This window comes from Larus michahellis, chromosome 3 (assembly GCF_964199755.1).
Source record: "Larus michahellis chromosome 3, bLarMic1.1, whole genome shotgun sequence".
NCBI lineage: Eukaryota > Metazoa > Chordata > Aves > Charadriiformes > Laridae > Larus > Larus michahellis.
Window position 1 is genome coordinate 43,077,769 of NC_133898.1, and position 13,994 is coordinate 43,091,762.

General features: G+C 37.4%; 1 protein-coding gene across 6 annotated transcripts in view; it reads right to left on the reverse strand.

Annotated features, from left to right (window-relative positions):
* Positions 1-2,642: 2,642 nt before the first annotated feature.
* Positions 2,643-13,994, reverse strand: part of SPAST (spastin) — a 36,702-nt gene continuing 25,350 nt past the window's right edge. For all 6 annotated transcript variants that reach the window (XM_074579935.1, XM_074579933.1, XM_074579934.1 and 3 more), the window contains 6 exons: positions 12,482-12,561; positions 11,593-11,635; positions 10,899-10,978; positions 8,196-8,266; positions 6,252-6,292; positions 2,643-4,605 (listed from right to left, as the gene is read on the reverse strand). In XM_074579935.1, coding sequence (XP_074436036.1) covers positions 4,483-4,605; positions 6,252-6,292; positions 8,196-8,266; positions 10,899-10,978; positions 11,593-11,635; positions 12,482-12,561 — 438 coding nt within the window. In that variant the 3' untranslated portion in view covers positions 2,643-4,482. The remainder of the gene's footprint in view (positions 4,606-6,251; positions 6,293-8,195; positions 8,267-10,898; positions 10,979-11,592; positions 11,636-12,481; positions 12,562-13,994) is intronic.

Below are 13,994 nucleotides of genomic sequence, written 5' to 3' on the forward strand. Positions count from 1 at the left end.
CTAAAAAAATCCAAACTGATCTATTTTTCATCTCTTAGGATGAACAGCAGCTCATGCTACACATGAAAATTCACATAGGTGAATAAAACAACATCCTTCAACACTAAATAGCAGTTCAAGAGAACCGAACAATGAAATCAGCAACTGGCTCTTAATTAGCACAATGACTGAGATAATTAGTTGCATTCACTACCTGCTTGCTACTGTTCATTCCATTTTTGATATCTGGTAGAAGTCCCCAACACTAAAAACACGATGGAACTTGAGACCGCCAGACAATGAAGATTTGGAACCTGCATTAGCGCTTGCCGCCTCCCAAAGCTGCCACACGCAGAAGCATCACTAAAGCTCTGGAGTATGTAGGTGAGCGTGTCTTAGGCACAGCTATGCATTATCCATGTCTTGGGTAGGAAAGCACTACACGAATCTAGGGCACAGTTTGACAACGGGTGTTTAAGGAAGCCCTGAGGGGAACGCTGCTTTCCACAGTGGTTGCAGAACAGACGTCTCAGTTCCATTTGCCAGCATATCTGACTTCAGTGTTCCCAGTGCAAAGTAATTAAATTCCACAAGATGGACTTGGCAGCAGTGTCAAGCAGTGCTAAAAAATGCTTGTTTAGAATACAAAAAGTACTATTTATTCTACACCAGACAGTAACGTTAATTGTCTGAGTAAGTTGTGTATATAAAAACTGTAATTTTAAAAACATTTGAGAAAATCTTAACAGTGAAATCAGCAATGGCCTCTAATTAGTGCAATGACAACAAATTCCTTTCTCAGTTCAGAGATCCCATTCTTCTCCATTTTAAAGTGTTACTATCACATTTATTATCTACATAAAGTTAGTTGCAGGGCCATATTCAACAAAACTGTATTAACGACTGACCTTCTGAAGTCAATAAGACGTCTCAGGGGCAGAATGCCAACTTCTAATACACTGAACTTTGTAAAGTCTAAGAAACTAACAGGACAGAGAGACTTAGACGTACATAAATATTCTAGTTTAAGGCTTATCTTTAATATTCAGCGTTGCCTTTGTCTTAGCTGCAAGGAGAGAACCTGTACAGGTTTGGTGTACTCTTACAGAAAAGTCAACTTTAGTAAAGGCAACATCATAACACGTGACAAATTTTCATTTTAAGGAGAAAGAGCATCACACAGTCCTTGAGTTTTTCCATCCTGTTATGCCACCAAAAGCAGCAATTTGCTGCCCGAGAAAACACTGTTCTTCCAACACGTAGGAAAGTAAAAGGTGCGTTTCCTGATTAATAAAAAGAGACAAAGATATATGAAGGTTGTTAAAAAAAACAGGGGGCTTATGTTTGGTTTTTTTATCCTCCCTCCAGTAACTGCTACACTTTAAGTCAGTAAAACACTTGCAGAGGGGCAGACAAGCTGCTTCCTGATCATCTCAAGAAAGTGGGTCAAGTCACTCATCAGTAGTGGGGAGATTCAGGAAAGGAGGAAAAAAAAAAGAAAAAAAAAGGAAAAAAGGCAGTTTAGAGAGCTAATGTAATGCCAGTCTTTGCAAAGGTTAAAAGCATCCAAGCTGCTGTCCTGCTTATCCTATCCTAATTCAAAATACTGTATTAGAACATAATCTGATTTTGTGGTAAATACAGTTGCAAAGTTCTATATAAAATAGCATAGATTTGGGAAATACAGGTATTTGGGTTTTTTGGGGGGGGTGAGGTGTTGGTTTTTTGTTCATGTCCGTCCCCCCCCCCAATCTGCTCTTGTAAACAGTTACTCCAACCCATAGATGAAAAATCACTGAGCTGGGACCCAGTACATGTAAAACATGAGACCAGAAGATGCCAGATAATGCCTTAAAGGGAACAGAATTATTCTTAAAAGACACTATTCAGAAAATAGCATAAGACAGACATTTGAAGCAGATTTATAAATTAAACAGCACTTGGTCACGGGCTAAAAATCCAGCAGCTGTGGGGAAAACTGATGTTGCAGAACAAAATTAAGTTATTACTGCGTTCCAGTACTAATTTATAGAGCTGTAGTTCATCCATTATGCAGAAAACAATCAGGGCAGAATAGATAACCAAAAAGCGGTGGTACCAGACACAGACTCTGTCGACCTGAACCGGTTGCACAAACAAGTGAAAGGGCTAGTCCCTTTTCTTTCTGAAGTGGCAGCTCAGACTTCTGACACTTTATGCCGCATACTAGTTGTGTTTTAGAAGATGGGAACTTCTACCTCTACGTTTCAGGTACCTATAACATACCAATAGATATGTATTTGAAATAAATACCAGTATATTCCTCAAAATTAAGTGGAGGAGAACAGAGTTTGAGAACAAATATTTAGGAATACTCAAAGCCAGAAGTGTTACCCTCAAAGTTTTCATTTGCAAAGGATTGCAAAGAAAGTTTACAAGCTTTATGAAAAGGAAGACGAAGGGCCTTTCTTAGCTGTTCAGCTCTCTAGCAGATGCTAATAAAACAGTAATATCATGCGTAGCACTGAAGTACATGGCAAATATGGATCAAGTCAGCCAGGAATCTCCAACAACAGAGATGGTCTACTGAAGGCAGAACTAAGGCAAAGCACGCAATGAATGAGATTTAAGAAACTGAAGTCTTTTAGCATTTCTCTCTTCTCCAGGAAAGTGAATCAGAGGAACAGAAGTCACATGTTTTATTTACATCAGACATACATTTGAGAGAGTCATAGCCTTGGAAGGCTACAAGTGGTTTGGTTAGACTATTTCAAAAGGCATACTAGTGTAACACAATCTTCTCCTATTTAATTGCTTTTAATCTTAAAATCAGTTAAAAGCACCTCTGGTTAAAAAAAACCAAGAAACCCAAACATATTGCATCTGTGCGTCTCAAAAGGTTGATACAGTCTCTGCTATTTAGTACCCGATACTATGCCGTGAGCACAGAGTCCTCTCTGGGTATTACTATACCTTACACCGCATCTATCAGCTAGGGTTTTTTCCATATGTACATACACATATATATTATTTATAGCCAACTTTCAGGTGAGTAGTTCCAGAAATATGACTTACTCCTACCAATAAAAAATAAGTTAAATGGAAAATTAAGAACAAAATTTTCTGTTAAGACCAAAAGCAAACGACGCTTATAACTCAATTTAGTTTAAACTGTAAACAATATGCGTTTTTGTATTATCACCAAATTGGGAGAGTTGTCTTTTTTTAAAACAAAACAAGAAAACAAATCCCACAAACCTGCTCTAACAAGGAACTAGTGTTCTACCTAGCAAACATCTGCATTTATTCTATGTAGAATTTGTAAGCAAGATGTCAGGCCTTTAGAAGTAAAGGCAAAGATGTTTTCCTTTATTACAATATTTAAAGGCTATCACTTAAGCGGGGTTTTTTTAATAGCTTGTCATTTATATAATAAAAACAAGTATTTGTACAAAGATGCGGTTTCTTTTTAAAAAAGCAGATCAGTTGAGTGTTTCATACTTTAATATATAAACCAAAACATATGAAAGCTATAAAAACATTAATGTGTGCCATGTATTAAACATGTAGCCTGGTATTTTAATGCTTACATGTATAGATTAAAAAAATTATCACAATGGAAATTTTACTTTCAATTATCATAAACAGACCAAAATACAGAGTAGAAACACATCATTTGTGAAACTTGACAATTAGCATCACTTACTCTCCAAACATCAGCTGGGCTTCAAGTTGTACACCATAAGCGTAAGCTAACATTCTACCAATGAAAGCGTTACAAAATGCATTAAGAGAAAATACTGCCAGTAAATGAATGTCTTAGTCTATTTTTTTTATTTAGTATTACTTTTTTTTTAAAAGACAGTTTGAATTGGTTTTATAGGGTTGGGTTTTTTTGCTGTTCTGCTATCAAAGGTCTTCTTTAAAACTGTTGTGTGAACGATACAGTCACATTACAACTAAACAAAAAGACAAATAATAACAGACCAGCTGCTTTTTACATTTCAATAATCATAATTTAATTCCCCATTGCTGTTCTTCCTCTCTGCATAGGGAAATTGTTTTATTTGGCACATTAAGGATAAAAAAGTCAAAAACGGAGCCAAAGTTACAAACCTCCAATTTTAAGTTAGTAGTTATCAGGAAGAAAGCCAGACATCAATGTCATGGCAAAACTAAAAACAAAAAACCACACACACAACATAGGGAAAAGGTTTTCCAATGATCAATATCATCAGAGCCTTCTAGCTGAAACAAAACACATATATTACTGTTCAAACCATAACTGGATTGCTAGGAATCTTGTCTCAAGTCCTATTGTGCTCTTGCTTACAGTGTGTAAATCCTCACTAAACGGCAAGGAGGCTTTGATGAACATATTTCACATTGTATATTTTTTTTCTTAATCTCAAGTTTTAATGCAGATACTTAGAGATCTGTAAAGTCCTGTAAACTCTGGCTGCTTTCCAGTAGTCTGTACCAATTGCTCCTTAGGCAGCACTTTCTTTCACTTCAAGTAGTGCTTCACACCGTGGTATCTCCGAAGTCCTTGTTCCAGCGAATATATGCTTCCAGGGTCTGAGGGCTCAAACTGCGCTTTATCTTCTTCAAAGACTCAGTGAAATCTGACAGTTTGATATTTCTCATCTAAACAAAAAGTGAAAGACATCAGGATCACAAGTGGTTTATGTATTTCAGTTCATTCAAGAAATAGTTCAATATTCACTTTTAACAAAGCATGTTCTATGGGTGCTTCATCTTGATTTAAGGAAGAAATTTTTTACAGTGAGAACAGTCAATCATTGGAACAACCTCCCCAGGGACGTGGTAGAGTCCCCATCGCTGGAAGTTTTCAAGATGCAATAGGACAGGGCGCTAGATAATCTCATCTAGGACCAGGTGATCTTTTAAGGTCCCTTCCAACCTGGGCTGTTCGATGATTCTATGACCTGATGCAAGAGTCTTGTAATTTAAGACTATCAGTATTTACTGTTTTTAATAAACTAACATTTGGTAATTGTAATGTCTGCCTTGTTATTTAATAGCCCATGAGACCGTGTTATTACTTCCTGTTTCACTAGGTGGTGCAAGCTGGTGCATGTGAGGGCACAGAACTGAGTAAAGAGTAAGACTGGATTTTTTAACACGTTTATGGCATATCACTGCATACCAGGAGGGTACGGCCCTGAAAGTTCCCACCCTTACCACGACTGTATTCACACCATAGTACGCTGTCAGCCAAGTAATCCCAATAATCTAACCGCTCTGATCCAACGCACACTTTCAGTTGTTTGCTCAGGACACCACTATAAGCAGATACTTCCCGTATAGAGAAATAACCAGACCTGATGGGAGGTAACCAAAGCGTGTGGAACAAGCAACCTCGCCGTTCAAGCAGTATTAATATTACAATTGAAGAAGATTCCCCATGTTTCTTTGGGACTAGTGTTATAGGCTATTGGAGGTAAACTTGCATTCACAACTAATTATCACAGATGTTCTCATCTTCCTGCAACAAATCCTTTCAGCTTATCGTAGCCTTAGCCATGATCTAAGGCTAAACCCAGAAAGCAACAGGGGAATTAAGTTTTGCTTCATTTCCCCCACATAACTGTGGTTTGCATACACATTTGAACAGAAACTTTTATACACAAGACCAACCCCTTCCTTTTCTATTGATGTTTACAGATACAATTTGTGGTGAGAAACTTACTAAATCTGTTTTTGAATTTGTTTTTTCCTTTATGATGGTCCATGTGAATGAATGTAAGTATCATACATATACACAAACAAATCTGGTTTAAAATTCCTCAGAGATTCTCCCTAAGATGACTTGGTTTATGTAAAGATGGGGGCGGAAATAAGTCATTTGACATAATACATCTGGGGAACGTTCTGGGGGAGTAACACTGTGAGAAAATAAAAGCCAGGCCTCTGACATCATTTGATGGGTAACAGACCAAGCTGCACATCAGAGCAAAGGAAAAGAGGGGACAGTCAGCTGAAACTAAGAGCAGCAGAGACTTACGATCAGAAAAAGCGGTGCTCTTAAGCCTGATAACCAACAAACTACACAAAGAACCTCACACATCTGAGGACAGATTTTCTTCTTGCTCACTACTTGTAAAGAGTTTTCTTCAATGAAGAAGTAATCAAAAAAAGGGTAAGACTCCCCCAAAAAAATTACGCTAGGTATTTTGTATGATACTATGTGTAAATAAAGGGAGCTTAAATGTTTGTGGTGAGCATGCATTCTATTCAAAGGGGAAAATACAACTGCTAGGACAGCATACCTCACTGGCAGACATGTTCTTCACCTGTTCTGGTTTTAATTCTGTAAAAGTAAAGGAAGATCAGTGAGTTTCATAAAAAACAACTTTCATCGATTCTGACAAGTAAAGCATGTTAAAAGCACTTTTATTTGGGGAAAAAAAGCCACAGCTAAAAATTATACCCCTCTCTCAACATAATCCGGTGTTTTTACCTCCTCTTTCCCCATTTATCAGCTCCTCAACCAGGCTGCTCCCACACTCAGTCACTGCAGATAGAGTATGAAGTGGCAGCAGAACTACTTCCTTCTTCCTAAAATATGGGGAGCAGCACACGAACATAACAGAGCTGCCTTCCCCCACACTATTCCTGGTACCTACAACCCCCTACCCCTCAAACACACACAGTTTTCAGGAAACAGAAAGGTACCGTCAGCCAAGAATACAGAAATAAAATCAGGCTGGGCACATAATAGTGCTTCTTGCACTGGTGGGATCTAACCACTCCTGTATCCTTCATCATTTTACTTTTTTTTTTTTTTTAAACTCGCAATACTGTTATGGTATCAACGTCTTACAGCAAACGTTTTGCTCTGAGGGTGCAAGAAAAAGAATCTAGGAAGGATTGGTAAGGCTGACCTTAAGAAACATTTTAAAAAATAAATTGTTTTATATGGACGCCATGAGCAGAACAAATAGGTTGCACAACATTTCATGGTCTCTCCCCAAAATGGACTTGCATGTGAAGTGTAGCATTTGTAGCAAAGTAAAGCCTGCATACCTAAATGCATACACTATTAATTCAACCACTCTAAATACATATATTCAAAGTCTTTGAAGATATGATGTCTCTTGTGAGAGCTATTTAATGCAATTCTGTTTCCCTGTTATTATGCAGGGTTTTGGAAGATGTGCCTTACAATCTCAACCGCTGAAAGTAAGTGGGGAAAAGAACGTTACTTTCCAGTAGCTGCTTTCAAAGAGATAACGCACTGGCAAAACTGCATGTTATAGGATTTTTGACTCAATTGAAAAATAATAAAACAAGCACATCCACAAGACGTGCACAGACCTCTCCTCCCCATAAATCATTTAAGAGAGTTGCAACAACTTTTATTTTACACGTAATAGGCTGATATTACAGAACACTTCTGCTCTGGCTGCCTTTAGTACCTTTCTGTCAGGTAGGACAATATATCCACAAACACAAAACTAACATCAAATCTTCAAAACCCACTACTGGTCTCCACTAAATAAAATCAGCCCCTTCAGATGTGGCTACTGGACACATAATAACTCGCTAGTGAAACAGAACAAAGTTGGGGGTTGTTAGGGTTGGGGTTTGGGGGGTTTTTTTTGGAAAAAAACTATTCACTTTGCATTAAAATCATTATTTTCTCAAAGCTGAAAACGTCAGAGGAAGAACAAATATAAAGTAAAACTCTACTTGAGTCACAGTTGTCATCTGGATCACAATTCAACATTAGGAAGATTTAAAAATAGAAGAGCTATGCCATTCAAAGCATATCTAAAAAAACCTCCAAAACACAAAATTGCTTCTGTTTCAGTGTTTCCTTCTTTGAGACTTTAAAGAGATCCACCCACTTTATAAGACAAATAATGCAGTCAGACTGCTGTTCAAGTAATAATTTAGATACAACAGAACTGATATGAGCCTAGGAAAGATGCACTAGTTAAAACCCCCACAAGTCTGTGAAAAACACTTCACCCTGCTTTCCTCTTAACACACAAAAAGCGTCTGTTGCACATGGTGAGCTACTGAAGGGTTTTTTGTAAGGTAAATCTTATGATAATATGAGGAACAGACCAAACTCCAATCTAAAAAGCTTAATTTCAGAGGTTTAAGAATTATAAAGATGTAGAAAAAAAATGTATTATCTTTAATATCAAGGGCACCGAGTTTTTCCAAAACCTATATAAAAGGTTACCTTATTATGCGCAGCTTACCTCGAATAGGGCCCAGCGCTGCATCCTTTGCTAATGCGGTTAAATCACTTCCCGAGTATCCATCTGTCATTCTTTGTCAAAGGAAAAAGTGGGGTAAAGGAGAAAAAAAAAGAAAGCCTGCTTCAAACCATCTCATTTTAATTGCAGATCATTCAGAAGTAGTACTATTTTGATGTTGTTTTTGCAAGTTTAATGAATCAGAAGCGCATTCAACATAAGAGATCTATATTTACGTCTTTTCCAGATTAAATTTAAGTACAGATACTCAAATCCCAAGTAACATGCTAGGAAAAACAAAAAGATAGCAGCCAACTAGGATTTGTAGGTAAAAAATAATCTCAAGCACATTTACTATTTCTCTTCCAGAAACGCCCTACCACTAGTTTGTCATTGTTTGTCACAGATGAACATAAAACCAAAAACTCCAACTGTCCTGTACTCCTTTCAAGCCGATCAATACAATGAGAACCCAATACCACACACGTTTATGATGATGTGATCACATCACCAGTTTTCTGAATAAAACTACGTGCACTTTTAGTTGACACCAGAGCCCAACAAAGGGCAAAAGCAGGCACTACTGAAAATCTAACAGTAGTGTTTGGTTTTGAAAATAAGTGATATTTTTACAGTATCCTCTTAATGGAAAGGCATGGTAGCAGTTGACCAGTGGACTCCAGGGACTACAAAAGTCTACTAATTCAGAAGAGTAAATACAAATTTGAAAAGCAGCATCACTTTGCTTAGCATGTTACAGGGCAGACAGCGTTATCTCTGGTGGAAGACTTCTTTCAATGTTGAAGGTGTGGTAAGAGACAGACGATACTCTCAAAGTACTCGGCAAGCTTCTCAACTCTCAGAACTTACAGTCTGCATTTTAGCAGAGTACTGAAACAGCCTCCTACAGTTTACGCATGGAAAACGATCTCTAGCACAGCTAAGTGACTCACCAACTGACTCCAACGTTAAAGCCTAAACCTGGAAATGCTTATGACCAAGAACCAACTGTGGGACTTGAGATGGCTGCTACAGCCTGAGCCACAGCCTCAGCAGTTTTCTGCAGAAGCCGAAACACTTAACTTCGAGTAAGCACTATAATTCAGCTTGGAAGTGAGATACAGTGGACAGGTCCTTATTCATAAAGAAACAGGTTCTATAAGTGTGCCTTGCACACACTTCCCACTGATTTTGGAACTAATACGGTGTAAATGTGTAGGTATTCTGTAAGCGAACTGAAAGGAAGATAAATTGTGCTATCTACTGGGGTTTGTTTGTTTGGGGTTTTTTATTACAAGACTGGCAGACATACAGATTATCCAAGACCTAAGAACCACAAGGAGTGGTGGGGGGTAATCAAATCAAGGATCCAATCTCTATGGGAGCTTTTCCAGAATTAAACTTCATTTCCAAGTTAATCAATTAAATACTTTGCAGATTAAAAGGTCTCCACTGAACCAGGAAGCCAACAACACATACTACCAACGTAAGTGAAAAGAAGTAGTAAGGGTTACCTAAAGAAAAATTTAAAACCAAAAAAACCCCCACCTAGCTCATAGAGCAGTGGCTGTCTGCAACAAGAGCTCCATAGCTCAGTCTTTTGGAGATCATTAATTCTGTTATAGTTTATAGAATAAGTTGCAGAGGAGCGAAGGAACAGAAATCATGAAAGATGTTAAATACCTATCTCTTTCAAAACAAAGATGGCAGGCAAAGCAGGTAGGACTCTCAACTTTTATATTTTTGCTAAACTCTTTTAAAAAAATGTACTTAAGTTGCATTTGTAATTTGGTTCATATGTTTGCAGTTAGAATCCAAGACACTGTCTTTTTCCTCCAGTTAGCTATAGGCTAGTTAGTTATTAGGTCTAAATATGGCCTGAGCTAGCATCCTTCAAGTACAGAGAGAATTTATTCAGTTGGATTATATATCAAATTTCTGTAACGTTACTAAGAAGCTGACAACTGCTACATCCAAGACACTACAGATCTCCTGTTATTACCACAAACAGAAACAGAGACTGAAGTACATCTACTTGCATGTTTTTGGTATCTCCCACTTCTGTTTTCATTCTTTCCTGCCCTAGGTGCTCGACCTGCTTTTTAGTTTAACTTCCTTCACACACATTACATTTAATTTCTGATGGTGACAAACAGCAATACTGTGAAAAACATAAAACAATGTAGTTTCATAATAGGAAGGGCATTTAACCCATACTTCCCCAATCCAATATCAAACTGAAAAGAATCTAAAATTATCCAGTACTTGCTCTGCTACATTGGTAATACCTTCACAAACCTAGCAATGGACAAGGAAAGAAAAGTTGCTTTTGACTTTAAATGCATGCCAAGTGCAAAACTGGTACTGCCTTTTTGCATTGGGGAGGAGGATCTGGACTGCCTGGAGGCCAGGTGGAGAGAAGCATCCTCCTCCTCCTCATAAAGAAGAGTGCTGATGAGCATGTTTCAACAACAGAAACCCAGCCAGGTGGGGTAGGCAAGAAACAAGCACATACGTATCAGCATATATAAAAACACTTTCATACAGCCTGACAGGAGACCATCTTCCCAAAACGCATGCAATTCATTCTCAGCAAGTATTGTCACTATCTGATGATTTACATTAGTCACATTTTGAATGACTGAAACAGTCTGAATGAATGCAGTAGATGAGTATATTTATTTAGTATAGTTATAAAATACTTACCTAGCTAGTTGTGCCAACTCTTTTTGGGTCAATGGACTTCCTTGCTTGCTTAGAAGATTTTTTAGCAAAACCAATCTTGTCTGAAAATAAGATACATTTATCAGATGTAAAACTCATTTTTCACGGTACATTTAAAATTCTGTTGCAACAACAAAACTACGTGTTTGTCAGGTTAGCTTTTGTGCTTCACTAGTTTAAACTTGCCTATAGTGCTTTTGTGATTAGACTGTACACTATCATCTCTTCAGGGGAAGAGACAGGGATTTGGAAATAATGAGATCAAGAGTCAGACCACTTCAAGGAAAATATATGGGAACCTTCATCAAAAGCCCTAATCTGCTGTTGAGCTGAAAAACATTAAGAAAGCTACTTTGATCTTTTGCAATAAACACTCTTCTCCAGCCAACCAAACATGCTCCTGCAAGCCCTGCTTCAGACTTGTCCATCCCTGACAGTATGTAAGCAACACCTCACTAGGAAAGAAATACTGAGTAGCTACTACCAGATGCAAAAGCTTAAGATACTAGCTAGAATTAAAGCACAATGTATATGGCCAAGATGGGCCAGAAGTTAATTCACAGGACAGTAATCACCCACTAGGGCAAGTTAAGAATAGTCTACGAAATATATTTTGTTCTCTTCTTTAATAAAATTGATCTTAAAATTAAGAAAATACATGGAAAACAATACTTACTTCCTCATTTGGTAACGACACATATACCCGTTTGGTGAATCGTCTGGAAAAAAAACCACACAAACAAACAAAACCCCAAACTTATATACATATACATGCATACACTTCTATAACTTTTGAGCACATACAAATCTAACATTTGGTTTGATAAATGTCAAAATTTCACTTATATTATGAAATTCTAGGGAGTAGAACTATAGATTTAAAAAAACCCAAACAAACACCGAAAAAACAATATGCACAAGCCACTGGTGTCACCTTACTCTTATTTGAAGTTATGAGACTCCTCCCAGAGAGGAAACACTCTAAAGGTAAAAATACCACTGACTACCAGAAACAACATGAAATATCTCTTCACTGTACACAAAAAGTCCTTGGAATCATTAAAAATGTGTTTTACTTGTTCAGACAGTGCTGACATGCCTATTTTCCTCAATCAAGAATGAAAAGAGAAGCAAGCATGAGAACTTGCAGCAAAAGAGTCCCAAGGCAAATCTACAGCAAAATCTGTAATTGCATGGGACATCTAAAGTCCAATATTCACAGAGAAGAAATACTGGATTTCACTGGTCAAACTTCTTCCTTCATCCTGCCATTAAGACCCAAATAACAAAAAAGCAATACATAAGATGGAAGAGGGTTATAAAATGCTGACTTGGTCTCGGTACTGCTGCTTTAGAGAATTCCAAGGCCACCATGCTTGTGTAGATGTATCCCAAAAGAGAAGAGACAGGCAACTCTTTGAGAAGTTAAATAATTTAACCATGCCAAACACCTTTTGCTACTTATTCCAAAACTTAAACCAATCAAGACACTAAGTAGCAAAACCTGCTCTTCATAATGAACATCATATGATTGTATTCAAATAAAGGAAGAGACATTTAGATACCTGAGAACAGCATCATCAAGCTCCTGTGGCCTGTTTGTTGCTCCCATCACAAGTATTCTGTCCTCTCCAGAAGACTGCACCTACATAATGTAGGAAGGCAAGACAGCTTTCAGTTTACATCAAGTAGTAATACAACACCACCAGTTAAAGACTTGCCATGTATTCAGCTCTTCCTGTATACGTGTCTTTTTTTCCATGCAGTTAGCTTTAAGACACTCTTCAGGTAAATGTAAAGTCAAACTACAAAAAAAGTAAAAAGAAGTAAAAAGAAAAAAAAAGAAAAAAAGTAATGTAAATACGGGATACTATGCCCAAGTTATGTTCCTTGAAAAGAGTCTTGGAAGAGCACAAATGTTACTGTGGAATCAGATGTTACAATGTTGGAGAAAACTGAGACTACAAAAAGCACTCAGAAGTTTAGTCATCCTGACATAATTCTGTTTCAAAAGCTAGAGACTTTCTGCTGTTCTAACACCAAACATTGTTTTGAAGCATACACAGAGAATCAAAACTTTAGACTAAGGTACAGCCAGAACGACTAAATGGGATCAGAGATTCATCTAATAGGGGTCTCAAGAAGCTAGCAATAAAAATCAGAAGCTACTCAATAGTACATAGACACAGTAATTTTCCCCTCAATTCACTCAATTGCAAGACTTGATTTTATACCCAACAACATGGAGACTTACAGCTTCCAGACTTCAGAGAAAACATTTGGGTATCAGAGACGTGTTACTATTCACCTAGTGTACAATCCTTCATAGACTTACGTTCATTGTCGCCTTACTGAGTCCAAAAAGTTCCACAAGAATATTGTATGATATAGTTAAACCTTGATTCAAAGCTTGCTAACTTACTAATTGTTTCATTTTCCCCTTTTCACTTTAAGGGAAAACTGTGTGTGCAATAAGTTCTGCATATCTTTGTCACATTGCATTATTTGCCCTGATTCATCTCACTTTGGAGAAGTTTTTCCTGATCTCGTTGTCTCTCTCCATAGTTATCTTCTCCCCCTGTACCTCATTACTATTGCTTCTTCACTGTAGCAATATTCCACTGTGCTAGTGGAATACAAACTAAGATTGTTCAATACAAAAACCAGTGTTGTGTCACAGAAAAATATTCTGATATTCATTTGTTTCCCCCAACTATGAAACCCAGTTCTTTTTCCTGGGTATTACATACATGCTATTAAATATATTCTTACTGTATCCTGTCATCTCTAGGTCACGATGCCAAAAAAAAAAACGTATAACTCAATGAAAAGCATACTAACACAGAAATTAATCCTTTTGATGCATCAGAGCTGCGTATATCCATGATCGGAACTCGTCCATTTGAAATCCTCAACCTTCAAGTCTCACCTTACCCCTTGATAGTGCATGCTTTTGTGACACATATCTCTTAAAAAACAAAACTTAAAAGCTGTTAAATCTTCTTTTACGTTGCCAGAATGATGAGATGTGCTTCACCAAAACATGCAAACAAGGATTCAACATTGCCTAACCCTCAA